The following is a 24018-nucleotide window of genomic DNA, read 5'->3' as shown; positions in this document are numbered from 1 at the left end:
CACTAGATTCATTCTCTGATCCTTTGATTGGCTGGGCAACATGTCAGTTCATGTTCTAAGAGCTCAGATAGGTTGGAGGATGCCCTCCAGAAGTTGTCATAATTACTGTGTAAGTCTATAGAAGGGGGTGAGAACCACGAGCCTCCTAGGTTTTGTATTGAAGTCAATGTACCCAGAAGAGGATAGAAACTAGCCGTCCTCCGGCTACACCATGGTGCTACCCTACAGAGTCCTCTGAGGAGCCTCCAAATATCATCAGTATCCTGCTTAGTCTTGTCAATTCTGCCTTGTTTAATCCCTGGAGGAATAGTGAGAGGGAATACAATGAGACAGCAAGGTTTACTATTCCAAAGTATAATGAAATAAATTGCATTCTATCAGCGCCTCCTCATTTCTGTATTTTGGGTCATGGGTGAGAATATGAGAAGTAATCTCTAGAGTCACTGAGTATACTAAACATTAAGAACACCTGCACTTTCCATAGCATAGACTGACCAGGTGAATCCTGGTGAAAACTATGACCCCTTATTGATGTCACTTGTTAAGTCCACTTCAGTCAGTGTAGGTGAAAGGGAGGAGACGGGTTACAGACAGATTTTTAAGCCTTTAGACAATTGAATGGGCACCGGGGTATGGTAGTAGGTGCGAGGCTCACCGGTTTGAGCTTACGACAACTTGTAGAGTCCATGCCCCAACGAATTGAGGCTGTTCTGCAAGTGTTTGGCATACTCAGTGTACATTTGGTCAGTTAATAGTACATAACATAACATAACATAACATCTTTAAGGAATACCTGGGATAGGATAAAGTAATCCTTCTAACCCCCCCCCTAAAAGATTTAGATGCACTATTGTAAAGTGGTTGTTCCACTGGATATCATAAGGTGAATGCACCAATTTGTAAGTCGCTCTGGATAAGAGCGTCTGCTAAATGACTTAAATGTAAATGTAAATAACATACTTAACTGAAAATACACTTAACTTAATACCCAATAATACTTAATATACACAACTTGTTGCTGCTTATGACTCATTCAGGGAAGTGGACTGGAGATAGGTGGCAGCTGTCACATTTCTCATCCATTTACTCCTGAACTTGAATGAACTTTCGCTCTGCCAGTGGTAACTGTTGCTGTCCTTCTGACTACATTTACAACTTGCCAGACTAGGCAGGGTTAGAGATGTGCAACATCTACATTGTCTGCAGGTAAGTGTGTATATAGTTAAAATAACTACTCGTGGAGGATTGTAATTTTTTGTCTTGTACTTTTTGATTTTCATGTATGTTTTGTGTTTTGTTTACTTTCTTGCTGACATCTGTAATGGTGTGTTGTCTTTTCAAACTTCAATAGTAAGAATCTAGTTAGAGTTCTCAGGTTTTTATTGAATTGGCTAGCTTTAGTTTGGCTAGCTTTAGCTTCACATTCCAGCTCAAGCTTCATCCATGATATGCAGGAATCAATATATCTCCATATGCATCAGAGTCACGTCTTTTGTGGGCATTTTAAAGGTTGTTTCTAGCAAAAGGCATCACGGATTTAACATTGTTATAGAATGCGTTATATTATCTGGATATTTTTATTTATTTATTTCAAAATATAAAGTTAACAATAGGTATAATTTTTGCCATTTTCTTTAACAAAGGGTATGGCATACCCCCACTCAATTTGAGCCCTGTTTTTAACCGAACACACCAAGCCCTTCCCAGGCATGGAGGTATTTAAGGAGTGACAGTATTGGAGTATTTGGCTATACCGACAAAATCTATGGATAGCATAATTGCGTCTGTCAAACAGGTAGACCTGCCTTTTATTTTTTTTATAGGAAGAAATAGGCTTCAACAAAGCCCTCTTGTTGTTAGTTAAGTCGAATTAAAATGAAGTTATTGTTGAAATTAATTAATTTCAGAACCATTTGCTGTCAACCTCCATTGGATTATGCCGCAGCCGCTCCAAAACTGGTGTCTGCCCGCTTGCCTTTTTAGTTGACTTTCTCCCGCACTCTCTCTCTCTCTCCTCATTATTAAGTTAATGATTGAAAATGTGTCTGTCTCATAACATTGTAATACATTTGGTCTCCAGTCTATGGGCTACAGAAAAAACACAAAGGCTACTACTCTTTCTGCATTAGGCTATATCATTTATGTTAAATTAATTTGATGGAGCGTTAGTGGATCGCCGCAGCGCTGCGTCTTTCCAACAGCACCCTGGATATGCGCGCTGGGCAGGGACAAGCTAAATATTTTGCGTCCCTGCCTTGGTTTTCATGGGGCCCTGGCCCTGGTTTTCATGGGGCGGCATCAGCTCTCACCTAAATAGCACTCATGCCACTGGTTGAGAGAAGTTTTCATTGTTTTTAGGCAGAATAATTAGTTATTATGTGTTGTTGGAGGTGCGTCTTTGTGAGTTTAGCTCTATGCGGCTGCCTCTTTATTGTGGCATGAACACAACCAGTCATGATGTTTTAATCTGATTGTCAAACAATCACTTGAAAGGGCTCCTTTACTGGCTACCCGCCTAACACCTGCATTCAAGTCCATTGCTCATTTTTCATGCCTCTGACATAACGAACATTACCGCTTTACTTTTCACTGCTTCTTATTTTACAACCTTAACACCTTTAAGACAAGCTAGTAACCACACACATCTTTAGGAAATGTACTTTCCCAGTTAATGGGACTTCCTTCAGCAGTTTTGTACAACTTATTTCTCACTTTTTATAGTTAATTTTTGGAATGCTAATGTAGTTTATAAGGAAGGTTCAATAAGTAAGGCTGGTCTGAATGGGTGGCTCACTTTTAACTTCATTCAGTAAGGCTGGTCTGACTGGGTGGCTCACTTTTAACTTCATTCAGTAAGGCTGGTCTGACTGGGTAGCTCACTTTTAACTTCATTCAGTAAGGCTGGTCTGAATGGGTGGCTCACTTTTAACTTCATTCAGTAAGGCTGGTCTGACTGGGTAGCTCACTTTTAAATTCATTCAGTAAGCACAATAAAAACATCACATTGCTTTCTCTTCTGTAGGCATAATTTGAATGTTGATTCAGAGGGGTTGGGTTAAATGCGGAAGACACATTTCAGTTGAATGCATTCAGTTGTACAACTGACTAGGTATCCCCCTTTCCGTATACAGTGCTTTTGGATAGTATTCAGACCCCTTGACTTTTTCCACATTTTGTTACATTACAGACTTATTCTAAAATTGATTAAATAGTCCCCCCCCCCCCATCAATCTACACACAATGCCCCATAATGACAAAGCGAAAACAGGTTTTTAGAAATGTTTGTAAATTTATTACAAATAAAAAACAGAAATACCTTATTTACATAAGTATTCAGACCCTTTGTTATGAGACTCGAAATTGAGTTCAGGTGCATCCTGTTTCCATTTTTTTTTATTTAACCTTTATTTAACTAGACAAGTCAGTTAAGAACAAATTCTTATTCTCAATGACAGCCTAGGAACAGTGGGTTAACTGCCTTGTTCAGGGGCAGAACAACAGATTTTTACCTTGTCAGCTCGGGGATTCGATCTTGCAACTTTCGGTTAAGTCCAACGCTCTAACCACTAGGCTACCTGCCACCCCATTGACATTCCTAGAGATGTTTCAACAACTTGATTGGAGTCTACTTGGGGGAAATTCTTGATTGGATATGATTTGGAAAGGCACACACCTGTGTATGTAAGGTCCCACAGTTGACAATGCATGTCAGAGCAAAAACCAAGCCATGAGGTCAAAGGAATTGTCTGTAGAGCTCCGAGACAGGATTGTGTCGCGACAGATCTGGGGAAGGGTACAAAACATTTCAGCAGCATTGAAGGTCCCCAAGAACACAGTGGCCTCCATCATTCTTAAATGGAAGAAGTTTGGAACCACCTAGACTCTTTCTAGAGCTGGCCGCTCAGCCAAACTGAGCAATCGGGGTAGAATTTTTTTATTTTATCTTTATTTAACTAGGCAAGTCAGTTAAGAACAAATTCTTATTTACAATGACAGCCTAGGAACAGTGGGTTAACTGCCTTGTTCAGGGGCAGAACGACAGATTTTTACCTTGTCAGCTCGGGGATTCAATCTAGCAACCTATTGGTTAATGGCCCAACACTCTAACCACTAGGCTACCTGCCGTCACAAAGGGCCTTGGTCAGGGAGGTGACCAAGAACCCGATGGTCACTCTGACAGAGCTCCAGAGTTCCTCTGTGGAGATGGGAGAACTTTCCAGAAAGACAACCATCTCTTTGACACAAATTGTATTGCTTTGCCACATTTTTTGGAGGCATTGGAAGACCTCCCTGGTCTTTGAGCTTGGATCTGTGTTTGGAATTTACTGCTCGACTGAGGGACCTTACAGATAATTGTTTATGTGGTGTACAGAGATGAGGTAATGCTTCAAAAATCATGTTAAACACTATTATTTCACACAGATTGAGTCCATGCAACTTATGTAACTTGTTAAGCAAATTTGTACTCCTGAACATATTTCGGCTTGCCATAACAAAGGGGTTGAATACTTATTGACTCAAGACATTTGAGCTTTGCATTTTTAATTCATTAGTAAACATTTCAAAAAACATAATTCCACTTTGACATTATGGGCTATATTGTGTAGGCCAGTGACAAAAAACATAATACATTTTTAATTTTAGGCTTTAACACAACAAAACATGGAAAAAGTCAAAGGGTGTGAATACTTTCTGAAGGCACTCTATTTCATTTTATATATATTTCAATGACAGACCAGAGGGTATTTGATGGTCATGAAATCACTTTTTTTGTTGACTAAACCAGAACAAAGGCTAGCTTACCCCTTAATGTGTGAACATGTGAACTAAAGCATTCATTAGGCTATTATGTACATTATATACATTTTCAGGTAAAACATTTGGAAAAACAAAACAATGTAGACTGACTATGATGTTAATTTGCCTATAATCCTTCAGCTGTTTGATTAAGACCTATAGGCTACACGCATTCTATATAAAATGTTATTATCGGTTTATTATTGATCTCTTTACAGGTGGTGAGGATTCTGTGACACCCAACAGATTCCCTGCTATTGGCAAAATGATTATCTTCAGGATTAGAAAAGTCAGTCGTGTCATCGTTCTACTCTGCATCACAACTATCGTTGTGTTTTATACTGGACAGCTATCCTCCAATTCGCTTGTGGATTTTGTTAAAAATGCCCTTCGGCCTCTGGACAGGATCCTCTCTCCAAGATATTGCGCATGTCTCAAATGTATGACACAGCCAGACGATGACCTCTGGTTTCAGAAGCGCTTCAACACATCTCTTAAACCATTTCTGACCAGAAAGTACAAGACACTCTCCAACGATACAAGAATGTGGTGGCAGGTAATAAAAACATTTTTATCAACTGTTTTTATTACATCTTATCTTAAAGCAATAAAAGCGATGTCTGCACACACACACCCAACACATATTCACATATTTAGTCATACATTATACATAGTATATATCCACACCTAACAAGAAAAAATAGATAGAATGCTAATTAAATTAACCATTAAAATAAAATAAAACAAATTAGAAAAATACAACACTATTCACCATCCCATTCGAGTGACCTTTGCATTGATTATTCTAAACTTTATAACAGTAATTGATTATTATCTGTAAAGAACAACTGATTAGCCTATTAACGTTCCCATTGGTCAAGGAGAGTCCCAAACACTCAGTGTCACTACACATTGAAATATCAAAACCTGTTTATTGTTTTCTAAAGTTAATGGAATAGTGTGACATTTTGACAATCAAGCCCTTTTTTTAATTTACTAAAGTCAGCTAGCGTTAGCGCACTGACGAAGTCTATGGGATCAGCTAGCTGATTGCACTAATGCTAGCTGATCCAGTAGACTTCCAGTCATTGCGCTAATGCTAGCTGACTTAGTGTGAACTTGAGTCACATGACTTGAACTCAAGTCTGACTCTAGTCACAAATTTGATGACTTGAGACTAGACTCGATATAAAATAAAATAAAACTTGAGACTCGACATGGAGCCTCAAGATGCGGGACTCTATTTTGACTTGAGACTGATGACTTGAAATTATCTGGACAGGTTTTGTAACATTTTGTCACTCATTTTGTGGCACATATTCTCTGTGGATTATTTTCCATGCACTTGTAAAAAAGCAGATTAGCTAGTGAAACACCCTCTGATCAGCCCTCAACCAACACAGGTCAGGTTAGCTAGAACAGTGAGAAGATTTTGGGGGGGTTGCAAGTGTTTTATTTGACCCTTTTTTAGGCATCTCAGTTAAGAACAAATTCTTAATTACAATGACAGCCTAGGAAAAGTGGGTTAAGTGCCTTGTTCAGGGGCAGAACAACATATTTTTTACCCCGTCAGCTCTGGGATTTGATCTAGCAACCTCTCAGTTACTGGCCCAGCGCTTTAACCACTAACCTACCTGCCACCCTGAGTGTGAAGCTGAACGAATGAGAGGTTGTAAGGCTTTTTAAATGATGACCTCATGAAAGCAGCAGAGAACTGGAGTGGTTACCATTTATATATTTTAATACACTACATATTTAATAAGCTACAAATCATTTACCATTTGTATTTATACCTTTGCTTATTTGATCTGGTCATTAACATAGGCCTACAGCATTGCACCAAATTCTTGTTTCAAAAACATCTAATCTTTGCTTCAGAACCAAAAAGTTGTGTGTCTTGACTGTTGACCAATGAGCAGTCATCAGCATTGGCATGCAAAAGAGGGTGCACATATCCAGAATAGTGACCAGAAAGAGCATGTTTATTTTTCTCCGGATTTCTTGGCAAAAACAGAGCAGCCTACCTACATCCTTAATTTCACAATTAATAAACATATATTTTTTAACCGCTGAAAATTCGGTTTTGGCTTTTTCTTTGCAATTCTGCCTAGAAGGCCAGCATCCCGGAGTCACCTCATCACTGTTGACGTTGAGACTGGTGTTTTGCAGGTACTATTTAATGAAGCTGCCAGTTGAGGACTTGTAAGGGGTCTGTTTCTCAAACTAATGCACTTGTCCTCTTGCTCAGTTGTGCACCGGGGCCTCCCACTCCTCTTTCTATTCTGGTTAGAGCCAGTTTGCGATGTTCTGTGAAGGGAGTAGTACACAGTGTTGAATGAGATCTTCATGTTCTTGACAATTTCTCGCATGCAATAGCCTTCATTTCTCAGAACAAGAATAAACTGACGAATTTCAGAAGAAAGAACTTTGTTTGTGGCCATTTTGAGCCTGTCATTTTTCCAATGATCAATTAGCCTTTTAAAGTGATAAACTTGGATTAGCTAACACCACGTGCCATTGGAACACAGGAGTGATGGTTGCTGATAATGGGCCTCTGTATGCCTATGTAGATATTCCATGAAGAAATCTGCCGTTTCCAGCTACAGTAGTAATTTACAACATTAACAATGTCTACACTGTATTTCTGATCAATTTGATGTTATTTTAATGGACAACAAATGTGCTTTTCTGTCAAAAACAAGTACATTTCTAAGTGACCCCAAACCTTTGAACGGTAGTGTACATGTTCAGTAGGTAGAGTTATTAAAGTGACTATGCATAGATGATAACAACAGAAAGTAGCAGAGGTGTAAAAAAGGCGGGCAATGCAAATAGTCTGGGTAGCTATTTGATTAGACGTTCGGGAGTCTTATGGCTTGGGGGTAGAAGCTGTTTAGAAGCCTCTTGGACCTAGACTTGGCGCTCCGGTACCGCTTGCCGTGCTGTAGCAGAGAAAACAGTCTATGACTAGGGCCTTCCTCTGACACCGCCTGGTATCGAGGTCCTGGATGGCAGGAAGCTTGGCCCCAGTGATGTACTGGGCCGTACGCACTACCCTCTGTAGCGCCTTGCGGTCGGAGGCCGAACAGTTGCCATACCAGGCAGTGATGCAACCAGTCAGGATGCTCTTTATGGTGCAGCTGTAGAACCTTTTAAGGATCTGAGGACCCATGCCAAATATTTTCAGTCTCCTGATGGGGAATAGGTTTTGTCGTGCACTCTTCGACTGTCTTGGTGTGCTTGGACCATGTTAGTTTGTTGGTGATGTGGACAACAAGGAACTTGAAGCTCTCAACCTGCTCCACTACAGCCCCGTCGATGAGAATGGGGGCGTGCATGGTCTTATTTTTCCTGTAGTCCACAATCATCTCCTTTGACTTGATCACGTTGAGGGAGAGGTTGTTGTCCTGGCACCACACAGCCAAGTCTCCTCCCTACAGGCTGTCTCGTTGTTGTCGGTGATCAGGCCTACCACAATCGGCAAACTTAATGATGGTGTTGGAGTCGTGCCTGGCTGTGCAGTCATGAGTGAAGGAGGGGACTGAGCATGCACCCCTGAGGGGCCCCTGTGTTGAGGATCAGCATGGCACCTGGGGGCGGCCCGTCAGGAAGTCCAGGATCCAGTTGCAGAGGGAGGTGTTTAGTCCCATGGTCCTTAGCTTATTGATGAGCTTTGAGGGCACTATGGTGTTGAACGCTGAGCTGTAGTCAATTAATATCATTCTCACATAGGTGTTCCATTTGTCCAGGTGAGAAATGGCAGTGTGGAGTGCAATAGAGATTGCATCATCTGTGGATCTGTTAGGGCGGTATGCAAATTGGAGTGGGTCTTGGGTTTCTGGGATAATGGTGTTAATGTGAGCCATGACCAGCCTTTCAAAGCACTTCATGGCTACAGACGTGCTATGGTGCTATGGGTCAGTAGTCATTTAGAAAAGTTACCTTAGTGTTCTTGGGCACAGGGACTATGGTGGTCTGCTTAAAACATGTTGGTATTACAGACCCGGACAGGGAGAGGTTGAAAATGTTAGTGAAGACACTTGCTAGTTGGTCAGCGTATGCTCGCAGTACAAGTCCTGGTAATCCGTCTGGTCCTGCGGCCTTGTGAAAGTTGACCTGTTTAAAGGTCTTACTTACATCGGCTAAGGAGAGTGTGATCACACAGTCTTCTGGAACAGCTGGTGCTCGCATTCATTTTTCAGTGTTATTTGCCTCGAAGCGAGCATAGAAGTAGTTTAGCTCATCTGATAGGCTTGTGTTACTGGGTAGCTCTCGGCTGTGCTTCCCATTGTAGTCTGTAATGGTTTGCAAGCCTTGCCATATCCGACGAGTGTCAGAGCCGGTGTAGTATGATTTGATCTTAGTCCAGCACTGACGCTTTGCCTGTTTGATGGTTATTCGGAGGGCATAGCGGGATTTCTTATAAGCTTCCGGGTTAGAGTCCTGCTCCTTGAAAGTAGAAGCTCTAGCCTTTAACTCAGTGCGGATGTTGCCTGTAATCCATGGCTTCTGGTTGGGGTATGTACGTACGGTCAATGTGAGGACAACGTCAACGATGCACTTATTGATGAAGCTAATGACTGATGTGGTGTACTCCTCATTGCCATCGGAGGAATCCCGGAACATATTCCAGTCTGTGCTAGCAAAACAGCTTAGCATCTGCTTCATGTGACCACTTTTTTATTGATTGAGTCACTGTTGCTTCCTGCTTTAATTTTAACATGCTGATAGAAATTTGGTTAGACACATTTAAGTTTCCCTGCATTAAGTCCCTTGCCGCTAGGAGCACCGCCTCTGGGTGAGCATTTTCCTGTTTGCTTATGGCGGAATACAGTGTGGTCTTAGTGCCAGCTTCAGTCTGTGGTGGTATGTAGACAGCTACGAAAAATACAGATGAAAACTCTCTAGGTAGATAGTGTGGTCTACAGCTTATCATGAAATACTCTACCTCAGGCGAGCAAATCCTTGAGACTTCCTTAGGTATCGTGCACTAGCTGTTATTTACAAAATACATAGTCCGCCGCCCCTTGTCTTAGCAGAAGCCTCTGTTCTGTCCTGCCGATACAGCGTATAACCAGCCAGCTGTATGTTGATAATGTCGTCGTTCTGCCACGTCTCCGTGAAGCATAAGATATTACAGTTTTGAATGTCCCGTTGGTAGTTTAATCTTCAGCGTAGGTCATCGATTTTATTTTCCAAAGATTGCACGTTTGCTAGCAGAATGGAAGGCAGTGGGGGTTTATTCGATTGCCTACGAATTCTCAGAAGACATCCCTTCCTCTGGCCCATTTTTCTCCGCCTTCTCTTCACACAAATGACGGGGATCTGGGTCTGTTCCCGAGAAAGCAGTATGTCATTCACATCGGGCTCGTCGGACTCGTTAAAGGAAAAAAGGATTCTGCCAGTTCGTGGTGAGTAATCACAGTTCTGTTGTCCAGAAGCTCTTTTCGGTCATAAGAGACGGTAGCAGCAACATTATGTACAAAATAAGTAAAAAACTAAGTTACAAACAAGGCAAAGAAAAGAACAAAAACACAATCGGTTAGGGACATGTAAAACATCAGCCTTCTTCTCCGGCACCACCTTTGACATCTTAGTACGAAGGTAGTGATGTGCCAACAAAAATAAGGGGTTAAATATGTGTCCAAAAAAACTAAAACATTTCCTGAGCTTTCTTATATCTGCTAGATATAGGACAGGCACGTCAACATTTTATTCCATCTGATTTATTTTTTGACTGTCTTTTTTGCCATTTATGAATGCGTTATTCAATGTGCTTCTATTGTAAAGGCCAAATTCAATATTTTAGCAAAGTAGAAAAATCTGCTGTTCTGCCCTTGAGCAACTCAGTAAATCCTCCAAAACAACTGCTCCATGGGCTCAATGTGACATTATATCTCAAGTTGATATTGACTGTTAACATAAATTACGTTCAGTTCAAAATGTAGGTGTAAATTGCATTTATTTTTGTATCTTGCGCTTTGAAAATGCATCACCGTTTATGGCTGTAATGACACTGGTTGAATCAACGTTGTTGAACCAATGTGGAATAGACGTTGAATTTACATTTGTGCCCAGTGGGAGGCTATATTTGCGTAGCGATTGTGCACGTGTGCAAGCGCGGGGGTCACACACTTTTTAACGATTGCGGGTCAAATGTTTGAAAACCACTGGGTTAGCGAACAGATTTCTGATTTGATGTTCAGCTATACGATCGGGTGCAGCGTAAATGTCAAATTGTATGGAGAGAGGATTGACATCAATAAAAATGCAGTTCCAAAACATTTTTGGTGATCAAGAATATGAAATGTTTACTTTGCAAGTTTATTAGCAATGGGGCAATAAGCAACAATGACTAGCATAGGCTCTACTGGTCATTTGGTATGCAAAATGGCTTGAAATGTATCCAATGTATCACTTATGAAACTTGTGTTTGGAATTTGTTGTTAAAATTTATTATTACATAATCAAAATGTGTTGTAGACAAAATAATGAAAAGGCCTTTCTGGTAGCCTCAATAAATAGACAAAGATTTGTGGTTGAATGAGTCATTGCCTATGTAGATTTTTTTTACTTGTCTTGAGACCTTTGACTCAACTTGTCCTTAGAATGCACATCTTAGACATGACTCGAGACTCGACCCGTTCTACTTGGGACTCAACTTGAGATTTGGACCTTGTTACTTGAGACTTACTCGTGACTTGAATAATATTGACTTGGTCCCACCTCTGGCAATCGAGAAACAACCATAAACTTCCATCAAACTGCACACAGAGACATAAAACGACTTGTTCATCTGACTCTGGGGAAGTTTGCCAAAATCTCACACTATCCCCTTTAAGAATCTCCAATAGTTTACTGTAGTTACATTTTTGTATATGAGGGAGTTTTATTCAGAAGGAAATCTTTTATTTGATGTTTAGGCTGCAATATAAGCATGGTCACTGACAACTGATTAACGGTTTGCTATAGTAGTCGTCAATAACCTCAGTGTAAAGAGCAGGTGGCTCTGGAGTCTTACCTTTAGTGTGTGGGGCTTCCTCAGATGTTATGGTGTGTCATTTGCAGTAGGCTGCTTTTAGTGTCAGCCTGTCCATTGTTGTGTATTTATTGTGTATTCATTGTTGTTTTATGTATTGGCTGGTGCAATTAAATAACCAGAAATTGCAGAAAGACCGTAACAAAGCCAACTTTAGCGAGGTGGTGGAGAAGTTGTTCCAGGTCATCCCTGATGCTGACCTTTACATGGACGCGGGCCCTGAGCGCTGTAGGACCTGTGCTGTGGTGGGGAACTCTGGGAACCTCAAGGGCTCCCACTACGGAGCCCTCATCGACTCCAGTGATGTCATCATAAGGTAAGCCAACTGAGAGGGTGTGGATGATCGAGGGCACACTTGTCACAAAGCCTGTTTCAGCATGGGCAGCGCAACACAGCCTGTTTCAGCATGGGCAGTGCAACACAGCCTGTTTTAGCATGGGCAGTGCAACACAGCCTGTTTTAGCATGGGCAGCGCAACACAGCCTGTTTTAGCATGTGCAACACAGCCTGTTTTTGCATGGGCAGTGCAACACAGCCTGTTTTTGCATGGGCAGCGTAACACAGCCTGTTTTAGCATGAGCAGTGCAACACAGCCTGTTTTAGCATGGGCAGTGCAACACAGCCTGTTTTTGCATGGGCAGTGCAACACAGCCTGTTTTTGCATGGGCAGTGCAACACAGCCTGTTTTTGCATGGGCAGCGTAACACAGCCTGTTTTAGCATGTGTAGTGCAACACAGCCTGTTTTTGCATGGGCAGTGCAACACAGCCTGTTTTTGCATGGGCAGTGCAACACAGCCTGTTTTAGCATGGGCAGTGCAACACAGCCTGTTTTTGCATGGGCAGTGCAACACAGCCTGTTTCAGCATGGGCAGTGCAACACAGCCTGTTTCAGCATGGGCAGTGCAACACAGCCTGTTTTAGCATGGGCAGTGCAACACAGCCTGTTTTTGCATGGGCAGTGCAACACAGCCTGTTTCAGCATGGGCAGTGCAACACAGCCTGTTTTAGCATGGGCAGCGCAACACAGTCTGTTTTAGCATGGGCAGTGCAACACAGCCTGTTTCAGCATGGGCAGTGCAACACAGCCTGTTTTAGCATGAGCAGTGCAACACAGCCTGTTTTAGCATGGGCAGTGCAATTGAGGACTTTCACCATTTTGAAGTTGTCAACTGGGTGGGACTTCCTATAGGTTAAGGAAGGTTCAAAGAATTCCAAGGAATTAAGGGCTATGTCCCATTTGTCCCTCCTACCTCAAAGTGTGCACTTGTTCACTTGCACATGGTTGTTCAATGCTTTTAGATTTGTGGGAAGTAGTGAACGAGTGCACACTCCAGGAAGAAAGTAGCAAAAATGTGGCATAGCTGCATGTGGCAGTTAATCACTAACCTTGGCTTTATACCTGTATCCAGACAACACTCCAGGTGGTATTATATGCACCCTTTCAGTTTGTTTACCAAGTAGAATAAGAAGAAATCAATGATTTGAACATATATATATATATATATATAGCCCTGCCCATGGTGTCACAGAAGACAGTATGGCAAAGATGTGCCTTTATCCAACTTAATGATTTAATGTCCTATATGTATGCCTGGTTTGGTTTGGTGTGTTCAGTTTTTATCTTGGCAGTATGAATGACTATGGGTTTTGAATTAAAGTGTTTTGGAATATGGCAGTCATGATTTGGATCCCAGCTATTTACTGTGTTATCCAGAATGAACAAGGCTCGTACCTCTGGCTATGAGCGGGATGTTGGCAGCCGGACCACACATCACATCATATACCCAGAGAGTGCCATAGACCTGGACAACACCACTAGTCTGGTGTTTTTCCCTTTCAAGACTCTGGACCTTCAGTGGCTACCCGGTGCCATTACCACTGGATCTCACATCACTTTGTGAGTAACCATTCTCCTTTGATTAGTCCATCAGTCTGTTACACCATGCATTTTTCAAAGATTACATAGCAACTCTGGATGAAATGTAGGTCTTATTTTACTCAACAGCTCATATTTACGTCTTAGACCGAAGATAAAGGCCAACAAAGATTTGGTGAGTCACATTGTTGATCATGATAATTTATTATGGTTGTAATACATCTACAGTCAATGATAAATGCATGATATTTTTATATCTTGGATAGTAGGTAATTGAGGATGTTTGTTAGTTAGGTATGGGCTAATCTCGGTTAACCCTAAAATCGTGCGTAATTTGGTCAGATGCTCGATAACACATTTACGAAGTCTCGTAAACGGAAACTCTCAGCCCTTTCTGATAATTTCACTTGTGTTTATCATCCGTGTTGGCGCACGCAAAGCAGTGAAAGAGTGTCACCATGGAATTGTGCAGAGTATGTTTACATGCACACAATACTACCATTATTGTGGATACTGAGATGAAATATGCGTTATAAAGGTTTTGTATAATTTCATCCAGTAGTTTTGAAAGTAGTGCTCACGAGCTAAAATGGCTCCCTGAAAATTGTACACAACTTCCTATGATACACTGTATGTTAATTTATGTATGTTAATTAATAATGATATGTATGTTAATTTTTTTACAATATGTACAATATGTTACCAATTTGTAAGTACTTAAGATCCCGTTCAATCTCTTTAATATAATAGTTCAATTAAAAAGTTGACCTGCTTTACCAGAAGAACATTGTCTCTTACGATCCAGTTTACATGGAGATGTCTGATAATTAGGCTAGGCCTACTTGATGAGACTTAGATAAATTGTAGCGATCCTCGCTATATGGGCCATTTTACAATTCCCACCAAGTGGGTTATTGGCGCAATGCGTAAGGTGTTTGCCTTTCATGGAAGCAACCTGGGTTTGCTTCCCTGCCTCACTGTTTGCTACATTGGTGTCAGAAGGGGAATAGTGAGGCCATTGGGAACACATGGTCTGAATGAAGTGGCTGAGTCATCGAAGCACAGGGACATTCCTTCCTGTTCGGAGGGGGCAGTGTAGCAATACTATATGATCCATGCTACAATTCCCACCAAGTGGGTTAACCCTATTGGGGCGATGCCTAAGGATTTTATGTCTAGGGTGGTTTGCTTTTCATGCCAGCGCTCGGGGCCTATTCATTTTCATTCTGAGTATGGACATCTTGAAGCTATTTTTAAGATGCATAGTTTCAGATTTTCCAAACTCACTTTACTCACTTGTGCAGGAGCTTGCAGGAATGTGTGCAAGAGACAAAAGGCCTCCTGTAGGGGTACGCGCAATGCCGTCGCGGTATACACAAATAAAAATGTGATTCACATTTATTTTCTTTAAAAAATAAAATATTCTTCACATTTTCAAATAGTCCATTTATACATTTGGGTAAGTTTTTATTCCGCCTGAGTAGCCTCGTTTCACTGCCAAAAATAAAATTAAACCATCTAGTGTTCAGCGAAATAACAACACAGTGTCAAATACAGGTAGCCTAGTCAAATAACTAACATCCAATCACATTAACCATTACTCTCTCGCAGAAATTCTACTAACGGTCCGTATGTAGCCAAACGTAGCTACTGCTCATGTTGGTATCTGTACTATATGGCGCAAAAGCTATGACAGGGAGACATAGTGGAGTGGTAATGTGTGTGCAAGCAGTTGTTCCCCACGCCACCTGGGTAGACTGCAGCATCCACTGAGAGGCTCTTGCTGCCAAGGGAATGCCTGACAGCTTGAAAGACGTTTTGGACACTACAGTGAAAATGGTTAACTTTGTTAAAGCAAGGCCCCTGAAATCGTGTATTTTCTGCACTATGCAATGATATGGGCAGCGACCATGTAACGCTTTTACAACATACAGAAGTGCACAGGTTATCAAGGGGCAAAGTATTGACACGTTTGTTTTAAATTGAGAGACGAGCTTAAGCTTTCTTACTGACCATCATTTTCACTTATCTGACCGCTTGCATGATGACGAGTTTCTCACATGACTAGCCTATCTGGGTGATGTTTTTTCTCGCCTGAATGATCTGAATCTAGGATTACACAGACTTTCCGCAACTATATTCAATGTGCAGGACAAATTTGAGGCTATGATTAAGAAGTTGGAGCTCTTCTCTGTCTCCATTAACAAGGACAACACACAGGTCTTTCCATCATTGTATGATTTTTTTGTGTGCAAATGAACTCACGTTTACGGACAATGTCAAATGAGATATAGTGAAGCACCTGAGTGAGCTGGGTGCGCAATTACGCAGATACTTTCCCGAAACGGGTGACTCAAACAACTGGATTCGTTATCCCTTTCATGCCCTGCCTCCAGTCCACGAAGAGAGCCTCATCGAAATTGCAACAAGCGGTTCTGTGAAAATTGAATTTAATCAGAAGCCACTGCCAGATTTCGATGAGCCTCCTGCCTTGGCAAATCGCGCTGTTAAGACACTGTTGCCCTTTGCAACCACGTGCCTATGTGACAGAACTAAATACTGGCACAGACTGTGTGGAAAATGATTTAAGACTGAGACTCTCTCCAATTCAACAGAACATTGCAGAGTAATATGCATCCGTTCAAACACACCCTTCTCATTAACCTGTGGTGAGTTATTCACAATTTACAATGAACAAATACGGTTTTATATGTAAAGTGGTTAAATAAAGAGCAAAATGATTGATTATTACTATATTATTATTTGACCCCTGGTCCTATAAGAGCTCTTTGTCACTTCCCACGTTGTGACAAACTCACACTCATTCTTATGTTTAATAAATGTGTCGTATTTGGCAGGCTTATAATGATGGCAAAAAACAATATTTGAGAGTGCGCTGACCCTGGTGCTAGAGGGGGTATGCAGCTGGAGGTTGAATGTTTGAAGGGGTATGGGACTATAAAAACTTTGTGAACCGCTGTATTAGAGGCTAAAAAACATGTAAAACGTATCAACCCCTCCAAAAAAGTCAATTCATTATTATCCACATGATAATTCACATTTCCTGTTGCATTGTACCGGCAGGATAGAACAGCGGCATCTGGTAAGACAAGGGGCGGCGGTCTATCTATTTTTGGAAACAACAGCCGGTGCACGATATCTAAGGAAGCCTCAAGCTATTGCTCGCCTGAGGTAGAGTTTCTCATGATAAGCTGCAGGCCACACTACCTACCGCGCGAGTTTTCATCTATATTCTTTGTAGCTGTTTACATACCATCACAGTCAGAGGCTGGCACTAAGATAGCATTGAATGAGCTGGATTCCATCATAATCAAACAAGAAAACTTTGGCGCTCCTAGTAGCCGGGGACTTTAATGCAGGGAAACTTAAATCAGTTTTACCAAATTTCTATCAGCATGTTAAATGTGCATTCAGTGGGAAAAGACCTCTGGACAACCTATACTCCACACACAGAGATGCATACAAAGCTCTCCCTCACCCTCCATTTGGCAAATCTGACCATAATTCCATCCTCCTGATTCCTGCTTACAAGCAAAAATTAAAGCAGGAAGCACCAGTGACTAGATAAATAAAAAAGTGGTCAGTTGAAGCAGATGCTAAGCTACAGGACTGTTCGGCTAGCACAGACTGGAACATGTTCGAGGATTCCTCCAATGGCATTGAGGAGTACACCACATCTGTCATTGGCTTCATCAATAAGTGCATCGATGACGTTGTCCCCACATCGACCATACGTACATACCCCAACCAGAAGCCATGGATTACAGGCAGCATCCGCACTGAGCTTAAGGCTAGAGCTGCAGCTTTCAATGAATGGGACCTGGAAGCTTATAAGAAATGCCCTCCGACGAACCATCAAACAGGCAAAGCATCAATACAGGACTAAGATCGAGTCGTACTACACCGGCTCTGACGCTCGTTGGATGTGGCAGGGCCTGCAAACCATTACAGAATACAAAGGGAAGCACAGCCAAGAGCTGCCCAGTGACAAGAGCCTACCGGACGAGCAAAACTACTTCTATGCACACTTCAAGGCAAATAACACTGAAACATGCATGACAACACCAGCTGTTCTGGAAGACAGTGTGATCACGCTGTCCGCAGCCGATGTGAGTAAGACCTTTAGACAGGTCAACATTCACAAGGCCGCAGGGCCAGACGGATTATCAGGACATGTACTGCAGGCATGCGCTGACCAACTAGCAAGTGTCTTCACTAACATTTTCAACCTCTCCCTGTCCGAGTCTGTCATACCAACATGTTTTAAGCAGACCACCATAGTGCCTGTGCCCAAGAACACTAAGGTTATCTGCCTAAATGACTACCGACCCGTAGCACTCAAGTCTGTAGCCATGAAGTGCTTTGAAAGGCTGGTCATGGCTCTCATCAACACCATTATCCCAGAAACCCAAGACCCACTCCAATTTGCATACTGCCCCAACAGATCCACAGATGATGCAGTCTCTATTGCACTCCACACTGCCCTTTCCCACCTGGACAAATGGAACACCTATGTGAGAATGCTATTCATTGACTACAGCTCAGCGTTCAACACAATAGTGCCCTCAAAGCGCATCAATAAGCTAAGGACCCTGGAACTAAACACCTCCCTCTGCAACTGGATCCTGGACTTCCTGACGGGCCACCAACAACAACACATCCACCACGCTGATCCTCAACACAGGGGCCCCTCAGGGGTGCATGCTCAGCCCCCTCCTGTACTCCCTGTTCACTCATGACTGCACGGCCAGGCACGACTCCAACACCATCATTCAATTTGCTGATGACACAACAGTGGTCGGCCTGATCACCGACAACAACGAGACAGCCTATAGGGAGGAGGTCAGAGACTTGGCCGTGTGGTGTCAGGACAACAACATCTCGCTCAAAGTAATCAAGACAAAGGAGATGATTGTGGACTACAGGAAAAAGAGGACCGCGCACGCCCCCATTCTGATCAACGTGGCTGTAGTGGAGCAGGTTGAGACCTTCAAGTTCCTTGGTGTCCACATCACCAACAAACTAACATGGTCCAAGCACACTGTCACGTCCTGACCATAGAAATCTTTTATTTTCTATGGTAGAGTAGGTAAGGGCGTGACAGGGGGTTTTGTCTAGTTTACATTTTCTGTGTTAGTAGAAAGAGGAGGAAGGGAAGCGCTACTAAGGTACACAATAGTAAATGTTGGTAGACAGAAGGTGCTCTTTGGTAAAAGGGTTGAGTTGGTCTTCAAAAAGAAAGGAGGACCAAGGCACTCTTCATATAATTGATTAAAATGCCTTTATTAGTATGGCATGTTCAATAGAAACAATGTTTTTAAAAAACCGACGCGTTTCGGCTGCATGGCCTTCATCAGGGTGTACAAAGAAATAATACAATGTTCTCTGTTTAACAGCTTTTTCCAATTAACCCTAATTAGAAGGGGGAGTGGTTAAAATTGATTGGACACACCTAGTAAGCAATAGTATACACACTTTAAAGTGAAATGCTGTAGCTATGTTATCATAAAAATGTAACTCCAAACTAGAAGTATCAGAACACTTAGAAAGGTAGTTCTAACCTTAAATATGTCTGGGCGAAGTGTCAAGAATAAGAAAGCAATACATTCCATAGTACACTAGAACACAGCAAAACATGAACAACAAGAGTCTAAACATAGCTGAGGGCAATTGAGCAAAGATATCCACTAGATGACAGCAAATGTACCCATCACAACCCTACAGGAAGGGTGAGAAATCCATATCTTCATTCAAACCCGGGTATTTAGTGGCCTGTAGTTTGTAAATCCAAAAACTTTCCATTTGGTTTAACTGTTTAAGGCGGTCCCCTTTTCTAATAGAGGCCGGGATATGATCAATACCCATAGCTTGTAGGGAGGCAGGGTTGCCATGGTGTAAGGACTTGTAGTGCCTTGCCATGGGGTAGTCTTCATTGCCTACCCGTATGGCGTACTTGTGTTCCGCTAGGCGATCTTGAAGGCATCTCTTTGTCCGTCCAATATAGAACACCTTGCACTGTGGACATTCCAATCTATAGATGACATGAGTGGTTTTGCAGTTAATGAAATGCTTGACGTAATACTCCATTTTGGAAGCTGTATCAACGAAATACTTTTTCTGTGCAATATTTCTGCAATGGTTGCACTGGTTACATTTAAAAGAGCCCTTGGGTTTGTGGCCAAGCCAAGTTTTTTGAGAGTCACCCGGAAGATAACTGTGGACTAATTTGTCCTTTAGGGTAGGACATCTCTTAAAGCTTATGACTGGTGGCTCAGGAAAGACTTGGCGTAGTAGCGTATCACTTTGGATGATTCCCCAATTATTTTTAATGATTCTTTTAATGTTCTCTGCTTCAGTGCTGTATTTCGTAACAAAATACACTCTCTCTGATGCATCACGAGGCACTCCCCTTCGCAACAAGTTCTCTCTGTCAAGTAATCCAGCCCTTATACCTGCATCTTTCAGGACCTGGACGCTGTAGCCCCGATTCAAGAAACGATTCTCCAATTCAGCAGATTTGACAACATAGTCTGTTTCCTGATCGCAAATTCTGCGGACTCTTTGGAATTGGCCATATGGAATATTCTCTTTTAGCCTTTTGGGGTGAAAGCTGTCTGCTCTCAGAATGGTATTCCCATCTGTAGGCTTCCTAAAGATTGATGTGTGCAAACAACCTTTGTCATTTTTACTGATGTCGAGGTCCAAAAAATGAATGTTATCCTTGCTATACTCCATAGTTAGTTTGATGTTAGGGTTAATGCTGTTAAGGTATTGGTGGAAGGAAATAAGTTCATCTTCTGAGCCGGACCAAAAAAGGCAAACATCATCAATATAGCGTCCCCACCATATAATCCGGTCAAAGAAATGGTTAGCGGAACACAAGTACGCCATACGGGTAGGCAATGAAGACTACCCCATGGCAAGGCACTACAAGTCCTTACACCATGGCAACCCTACCTCCCTACAAGCTATGGGTATTGATCATATCCCGGCCTCTATTAGAAAAGGGGACCGCCTTAAACAGTTAAACCAAATGGAAAGTTTTTGGATTTACAAACTACAGGCCACTAAATACCCGGGTTTGAATGAAGATATGGATTTCTCACCCTTCCTGTAGGGTTGTGATGGGTACATTTGCTGTCATCTAGTGGATATCTTTGCTCAATTGCCCTCAGCTATGTTTAGACTCTTGTTGTTCATGTTTTGCTGTGTTCTAGTGTACTATGGAATGTATTGCTTTCTTATTCTTGACACTTCGCCCAGACATATTTAAGGTTAGAACTACCTTTCTAAGTGTTCTGATACTTCTAGTTTGGAGTTACATTTTTATGATAACATAGCTACAGCATTTCACTTTAAAGTGTGTATACTATTGCTTACTAGGTGTGTCCAATCAATTTTAACCACTCCCCCTTCTAATTATGGTTAATTGGAAAAGCTGTTAAACAGAGAACATTGTATTATTTCTTTGTACACCCTGATGAAGGCCATGCAGCCGAAACGCGTCGGTTTTTTAAAAACATTGTTTCTATTGAACATGCCATACTAATAAAGGCATTTTAATCAATTATATGAAGATTGCCTTGGTCCTCCTTTCTTTTTGTACATTTTCTGTGTTGTTTGGGTCTAGTCTCTGTATTTCTATGTTTTTTTTGTTGTTGGGATGATCTCCAATTAGAGGCAGCTGGTCATCGTTGTCTCTAATTGGGGATCATATTTAAGTTGTTGTTTTTCCCACTAGGGTTTGTGGGAGATTATTTTGAGTTAGTGTATGTTGCACCGCTTCGTCACGGTTTGTTGTTTTGTTTATTAGTATGTCTTGCATAGTTTCACAGTTAAAATAAAATGTGGAACAATACACACGCTGCGCCTTGGTCTCCTTCATCATACGACAAGCGTGACACACACCAAGACAGTCGTGAAGTGGGCACGACAAAACCTTTTCCCCCTCAGGAGACTGAACAGATTTGGCATGGGTCCTCAGATCCTCAAAAGGTTCTACACCTGCACCATTGAGAGTATCCTGACTGGTTGCATCACTGCCTGGTATGGCAACTGCTCGGCCTCCGACCGCAAGGCACTACAGAGGGTAGTGCGATTGTCCCAGTACATCACTGGGGCCAAGCTTCCTGCCATCCAGGATCTCTATACCAGGCGGTGTCAGAGGAAGGCCCTAAAAATTGTCAAAGACTTCAGCCACCCCAGTCATAGACTATTCTCTTTGCTACCACACGGCAAGCGGTACCGAAGCGCCAAGTCTAGGTCCAATAGGCTTCTAAACAGCTTCTACCCCCCAAGACATAAGACTCCTGAACATCTAGTCAAATGGCTACCCAGACTATTTGCATTGCATTTTCTAATTAAATCATGCTGTTTATGTATAATATATTCCATGCAGGTTTTGGTTCTGAATCCTGTGTTCATGAAATATGTTCATGAAGTCTGGCTTGACTATTCCGGCAAATACCCCTCCACCGGATTCATGGCTTTGATATTAGCCCTACACATTTGTGACGAGGTAAGACGTTATACATATCAACACACATCAAGTTCAAGTTGTGTCATATGCGCAGGATACACATGGTGTACACAGTCCAATGAAATGCTTACTAGCAGGTTCCCTCTCGATAATGCAACAACAATAAGAAATAAGTAAAAATTAAGCTCAATGGAACAGAATAAACATTTTCATAAGTATAAATACAGGAAGACTCAATAATTTACAGTACAATATTTACACGAGTGTCGGGGAAAGAGTATTTGGAGAGCAAAGTGTTTAAATTGTGCAGTGTTTAGCAATACCAAAACATGCTCTGCTAGGAATGGTACTTTCTCAGCTCACTACAAGACAGACTGTATGCTACACCACGCAATGCATATATAACGCTAACACCCAAATAATGTAGGCCTATAGGCTGCATACACAATATATCACATTGCCATACATAAAACTTCTGTAAACACTGTTATTAAACTAATTCTCTAAACACTTAATTCCAATGCAGGTGAATGTGTATGGATTTGGGAAAGACAGAAATGGGAACTGGCACCACTACTGGGAAACACTAACCAATAAAAAGCTCAAGACTGGACGACACCCTGGAGACTATGAGTACAATGTCACTAGAAAGCTCTCGGAAATACACAAACTTGAGATATATAAGGGATGGTGATAATCATTCATCCAGATTATTAACGGGATTTGCTTCAGAAGTCCCGTTTTTCATTTATTGAACAATTTATTTCTGACTTTTTAGTCTGTCGACCACTACATTACATCTTAGAAACACCATTCACACTTTTAAAACGTGTAGATGGGTCTGGATAAACTTGCTTTTGATAACATTTATACTTTTTAAACTTTTTGACCTTCTAAAAAAACAAATCTACTTTTGTGGGATTTCTTCAAAATTCCAAAGCTACCATTGTTAAAAACTCCCATGACTTCTAACGTTCTAATCACAATAATGTAGCACAAATCAGCTAAGTTGAGAGCTTTACCAACATGTTAGATAAAAACTTAGGCTGCTTCTCTGCTATTCAAATCTGGAATCAGATTCGAAATATCTTCCACCAATCATACTATACAGCTCTTTTAAGCCCGGTTCAGATACAACAGCCAACATAAGGAAAGACGAGAAGAGTCGAAACGAGCCAGTTGTAGAATTTTGTGTTGTGGGTACAAAATGTTTTTGTTACAGACTAATGCTATGTAAATGCTTGAGTTGAATAGTACTAGTCACTGGTCATTTTCCACACCTGTTCAGTAACCTCTTTACAAACCACACAGAGGAGTGATTTATTAATTGCTCATTATCTTTCGGGCACTAAAGCCTAGCCAGGTGGAAACATAGTTTCCTCTGGTTAGGCTTTAAAGATCCCATTTCTCCTCTATTTTAGACATACAGTGCATTCAGAAATTATTCAGACCCCTTGACTTTTTCCACTTATTCTAAAATTGATTAAATAGTTTTTTCCCCCTCACCAATCTAATGACAAAGCAAAAACAGGTTTTTAGAAATGTAAAAACTGAAATATCACATGTACAGAAGTATTCAGACCCTTTACTCAGTACTTTGTTGAAGCACCTTTGACGGTGATTACAGCTTCGCGTCTTCTTGGGTATGATGCTACAAGCTTGGCACACCTGTATTTGGGGAGTTTCTCCCATTGCTCTCTGCATATCCTCTCAAGCTCTGCCAGGTTGGACGGGAGCATCGCTGCACAGCTATTTTCAGGTCTCTCCAGAGATGTTAGATCGGCTTCAAGTCCGGGCTCTGGTTG

The 24018-nt window shown here is 41.6% G+C and overlaps 1 protein-coding gene across 1 annotated transcript; it reads left to right on the top strand.

Moving 5' to 3' along the window:
* Window positions 1-1138: 1138 nt before the first annotated feature.
* On the top strand, window positions 1139-23591 carry LOC115204572 (CMP-N-acetylneuraminate-beta-galactosamide-alpha-2,3-sialyltransferase 1). Its single transcript, XM_029770232.1, has 7 exons — window positions 1139-1206; window positions 5016-5353; window positions 11959-12152; window positions 13552-13734; window positions 13843-13888; window positions 22133-22252; window positions 22740-23591. The coding sequence occupies exons 2-7, from the start codon at window positions 5063-5065 to the stop codon at window positions 22905-22907; spliced, it is 1002 nt and encodes a 333-aa protein (XP_029626092.1). The 5' UTR covers window positions 1139-1206; window positions 5016-5062; the 3' UTR covers window positions 22908-23591.
* The last annotated feature ends 427 nt before the right edge of the window (window positions 23592-24018 follow it).

The sequence above is a fragment of the Salmo trutta genome, chromosome 12 (assembly GCF_901001165.1).
Source record: "Salmo trutta chromosome 12, fSalTru1.1, whole genome shotgun sequence".
Classification (NCBI taxonomy): Eukaryota; Metazoa; Chordata; class Actinopteri; order Salmoniformes; family Salmonidae; genus Salmo; species Salmo trutta.
Note: the sequence above shows the minus strand (reverse complement) of the source record. Positions and strands in the feature narration are given on the sequence as shown.